Source organism: Danio aesculapii, chromosome 4 (genome assembly GCF_903798145.1).
Source record: "Danio aesculapii chromosome 4, fDanAes4.1, whole genome shotgun sequence".
Taxonomy (NCBI): domain Eukaryota; kingdom Metazoa; phylum Chordata; class Actinopteri; order Cypriniformes; family Danionidae; genus Danio; species Danio aesculapii.
In genome coordinates this window covers 48,529,328-48,534,371 of record NC_079438.1, presented here as the reverse complement: position 1 = coordinate 48,534,371, position 5,044 = coordinate 48,529,328, and the positions used below count along the sequence as shown (strand labels likewise).

At 35.4% G+C, this 5,044-nt stretch overlaps 1 protein-coding gene across 1 annotated transcript in view; it reads left to right on the top strand.

Moving 5' to 3' along the window:
• Nucleotides 1–1,231: 1,231 nt before the first annotated feature.
• LOC130223168 (stabilin-2-like) overlaps nucleotides 1,232–5,044 on the top strand; it is a 38,883-nt gene continuing 35,070 nt past the window's right edge. Inside the window, exons 1-3 of the mRNA XM_056455890.1 lie at nucleotides 1,232–1,352; nucleotides 2,016–2,143; nucleotides 2,727–2,833. Coding sequence (XP_056311865.1) covers nucleotides 1,272–1,352; nucleotides 2,016–2,143; nucleotides 2,727–2,833 — 316 coding nt within the window. The 5' untranslated portion in view covers nucleotides 1,232–1,271. The remainder of the gene's footprint in view (nucleotides 1,353–2,015; nucleotides 2,144–2,726; nucleotides 2,834–5,044) is intronic.

Here is a 5,044-nt window from a genome sequence, read left to right as displayed (position 1 = left end):
CAAGGGTCGCTACAGCGGGATGAACCACCAACTTATTGTAAATACATACTATTGTAAGTCAAGATTACTTTATTCTATTTACCTAATGTGCTAAAAAGTTGGGATTACTTGTTTAAATTTTGTAAAGTGAACAAATTTATAATAAGTTAACTGCACTTATTTTATTAGTGAAAACAGCTATTGCCTTTTACAGTGTGGTAACATGATAGGTAGGTACAAGCTAATACGAATGATGAAATGTCTGATGTTCTATAAACCAGATTTTTTAATGTTTGTTTGAACATATTGTTAGTGCTTATTTTTCTGATGCTCCCACACTCTCAGAAATAAAGGTACACGAGCTGTCACTGGGGTGGTACCTTTTCAAAAGCTACAAATTTGTACCTAAAGGTCCATATTAATACCTCAAGGGTACATATTAGTACCTAAAAAGTACAAAAGTGTCCCTCTTAAATGTTTATGTACTAATACATACTTTTGAGGTACCAATATGTACCTTGTAAGTCCAAACATGTACCTTTTGAAAAGGTACCACCCCAGTGACAGCTCGCGTACCTTTATTCCTGAGAGTGCAGGGACAGAGTTCCACTCCTGTGCAGCTGTAATTGAAAAGGCACCCTGACCAAAGACAGTTTTCCGGAGTGGGACAATACAGTCTCCTCTGGCTGCCCCCTGTGTTGCTTTCATTATAAGAAAAGAAAAAAATGTTATAAAGCAGTGTTTCTCAACCATGTTCCTGGAGGACCACCAGCTTTACATATTTTTCATACTCTTTAACCAAACACACCTGATTCAGATCATCCGCTCATTAGCAGAGACTGAAACACCTGTAATGGGTGTGACAGACACAGGAGACCTCCAAAACAAGCAGTGTTGGTGGTCTTTTATGAGCATGGTTGAGAAACACAGCATTAAACTATTCCAAAAATAATTATATTATAATATATTATTATTAGGGGAAAATGTATCAATTTTGTATATTGAAATGTATCATAAAATAAAACATTTATATCTCAGATCATTCTAATCTTATAGTCAATGAGTTTCTCCTTTTTTACAGCTTATTGAAAGCCTATTTATGTGTAATGTGAAACCGATATATGGATGTGCCTGACATTTTAGAGGAAGGTGTTGCTCTCTGACTCTCGTGATGTTTTCATACAGGAAAGAGAGAGAGAGGGATTGTTGAAAAGGCAGAAGGCCAACTTGTGTGGCCACAGTCTGGTGAAGGACCTCAGAGAGCCAGAAAGAAGAAACTGAAAGTAGTCATCATGCCGTTCTTCCTAAACTCCATCTGTGGAGGTTTGATTCTGCTGCTGGGAACTGAGATCCTCTGGGTGGCTGGTGCACAGGTGAGATTCACACATATTTATGTAATGTGAATGTTTATTTGTGACTTTAAATTGCTTTTAGAGCAAGGTAAGACATCGTTTAATAAATATATGTGCACTTGGGAGGTTTCTACAAATTAGAAATGTAATATGTCTCAGTCAAAAGCTTGCTATATTATAGTTTTGTCCTGTTTACTTTTATATAATAGTGTGGAAGCTGGCACAGATAACAGAACATAACATAACAACATAACATAACATAACATAACATAACATAACATAACGTAAACATCCAGTTTGCTTTAATATTAATCTTCACATCCCTACAGGCATATTTTAGCTACAAATGTTTACATTTCAGTAATTGCCGTTAAAAAAAATGAGTAAATGTGGCACTTTAAGAGTTACTCACTCAGAAATTCCGTGATTTGACATGTATCGTTTAACATGCACTCGGGAATGCTGGGTAAAATAATCCCTAGTATGTCACTGGCCAGGCGCAAAGTCATGAACGAATCAGGTTAATCTCCTCGAAAAATCAGCGACAGGTGTTAAGATTCGATGTGAGTTTCTAACTTTACTAGTTTTGGAATATGCAATATGAAAAAGAGGACATTTGTTTGCATTTTTGTTGTGATTATTAATATCCCTTGTACATATGTGTGTGATTGTGTCTGTTTTCAGAAGCGCTGTGATAAGAATATACAGGTGTTGACTAAATCCAGGTGTCATTCCTGCTCCTTATCACATTTAGCGAAGTGTCCCAATGGATACGCTAAGACGCCACCAGGCACAAGCAATAGGGATTGCAGGTACATATTCGTGTTTGTGTGTGTGTGTGTGGGTGTTTGCATGGTTTTGTTTGCTTTACGAGAACTAGAGGTGTCCACTTAGACAGTAATATCTCTAATCAGTGACACAGATTAATGAATGTCATTAGCTATGCTTCCAGTCATTTATTTTGTTCATGCACATGTCGAATAGAAAAATTATGACATGCATAAAATCCTAAAATGTGCTTTAAAATGTTTTCAAATGAAGTAGGTCATTTTTGGTATGAATTGACTCATTGTCTTTGTATACAAATAATAAAACTTCTTGGAAGAAGACACCTATGTTATATGCTTATACTGTATACACAGTGCCTAAAAATCATCATACCCTGTCAAAATCTATACCTTTACTCACATTTCCCCCTGCTTTCAAAACACCTACGAGATAAAATTGTAGAAAGGCACAGAAGGCTACCAAGTTGTTCAGAATATGAATTGATTTCAGGCTGGATGACAAATAAAGTAATTATTTCAAAGGGGTGTGATGATTTTCTATAGGCACTTTGTTTCATAAACAAAAAACACACAGAGTCAGTAATTGAATCTCTCTATGTGTGTTTAGGTATTATGTCACACCTGCTTTTTCTATCTCGGGCTGTTCGTTTGATTGCTACAAAGACGTGGTGGAGCCACAGTGCTGTCAAGGTTACTGGGGCAATGACTGCATGGGTGAGTTTAAGGTCTTTGAAGCTGAATATTTGGGTTAAAATTCATTTCAAGTGTTCTATAGAAAACTTTCGACATCTGAAACCAATTGGACATGGTCCAGAAGTGACAAATTCGGCACATTTCATTTGGTGGCATTTCCGTCATTCAGTGGGGGGAAGATGCGCTGAGGGAATATTTTGATGGGAAGAGAAGGACAGGAACTGTTCTGATGCCACCGCTAACAAATCTGAAACGCAAACAAGAAGGGAACTTCCTCTCTTGGGGAACAAAGTGTGAAAACTTTATTATTGTTGTTATTTCTGCACAAAAAAATGCTGGGTTGCACACAATTCATTCATGCTGTCCCAACACAAATTAGTTAGACAAAGTTATCCTAAGAAATGTAAGTGGATTGAACATGAAACAATTAAGTTGTCTCAAAAAAATTGTTTCAGCTCATTTTAAATAAGTAGTTTGAACAAGCAGCAAAATAATTGTTTAAAGTGTACACAGTAAAAAATGCTGGGTTCCACACAATCGATTTGTGTTGGCACAAAATGAAGAAATTAGGTTAACTTATCAGTTTTTGCAAATTTAAGTAGATTCAACATGAAACTATTAAGTTATCCCAAAAGTTTGTATTGTTTCAGCTCATTTTATTTAAGTATTTTGAAGCGTACACTAAGAAATGATGGGTTCCACATAATTCCTTCATGTTATCCCTAAACACAAATCTATTAAGTTACATTAATAGTTTTTACAAATTTAAGTTGATTGAACATAAACCGATTAAGTTTTTCCAAAAGCTTGTGTTGTTTCAGCACATTTTAAGTAGTTTGAACAAGCATTAAAATCATTTTGATCGAGCGTACACTGTAATAAATGATGGGTTCCACACAATTCCTTCATGTTATCCCTACACACAAATCTATTAAGTTAACTTAATTGTTTTCACAAATTTAAGTTGATTGAACATAAACCGATTAAGTTGTCTCAAAAGATTGTGTTGTTTCAGCACATTTAGTTAAGTAGTTTGAACAAGCATCTAAATCATTTTGATCGAGTGTACACTGCAATAAGAGTTCCACACATTCCCTCATGTTATCCCAACACAAATCGATTAAGTTAACTTAATTGTTTTTACAAATTTAAGTTGATTGAACTTAAAACAATTAAGTTGTCCCCAAAAAACTCAAGAATTGTGTTGTTTAAGTAGTTTGAACAAGTGTCAAAATATTTCTTTTGAGTGTAGTAAAGGAATGCTAATAAAATTTCTGTTACGATTCATTGTAATTATGTCAACCCCAAGAGACTATTAAAAGCGGCCATCATCCAAAAATAAATACAAATCCTGCTGGATAAACTGAACTTCCAGAAGTAAACTAGGAAGTAGGATTTTAGTTTATCCAGCAGGATCGTGAAGAATTTCTCATTTGATCCAAACAAGAGGATCGCTTCCAAATTATGAGAGGAATTTTATTAGCATTCTTTTAGGAATGTTTGACTAAATCGTATGCATGAATGCGAAGATACACTTTATCCCTTTTCCCATTTTTTACTATTTATGCAATCTTGAGACCATGACGGTGTTGTTTCTCATGGTAGTTTCTTATGGGGGAGCGAGATATCCAGTAAATGATCTGTTATAGTATTATTGATACAGTATAGTATGATATAAAGATTATGAAGGAAGTTTTGAGCCGTTGTGGAACAAGAGGTTGGTGTATTTCCTTCCCTCTGATAGAGATATGGCAGGTTTGTGCTGCAGGAATGTGCAGACCAACAGCCTCATTTCCAGTATTTCCTCAGTCTGTCAGCACTCAAACTGATCCCGCTCTGAGTCTGCTGAGTCAAGCACTTAAGTTACCGAAAGTTGTCTTGGTTTCTTTTGGTCTTTTATCAGCAGAGCTTCCTGCATTGTTCTTCAGGAGTTAAATGATTTGACCTTTGTGTCTGTGAAATGGGTCAGCATTATGAAAGCTTAGTGAAGCATTATGAGAGGAAATGCTTTTTCCCGCTATAACCGATGTCATGTTTGACAAGTAGATTGATAGCCACATTGTTAAGACATTTGCACAATATTCAGTGTGAATACTTAGGTTCATTTGCTGCTTTAAATGTTGAAATATTAAGTCGACATATGTTGATTAGCTTATTATTTAAGAGTGAGAAATCAACCCATAGTTCCCGGAAAAAATATTTACAACATGACAAATAGATATATTAGCAAAT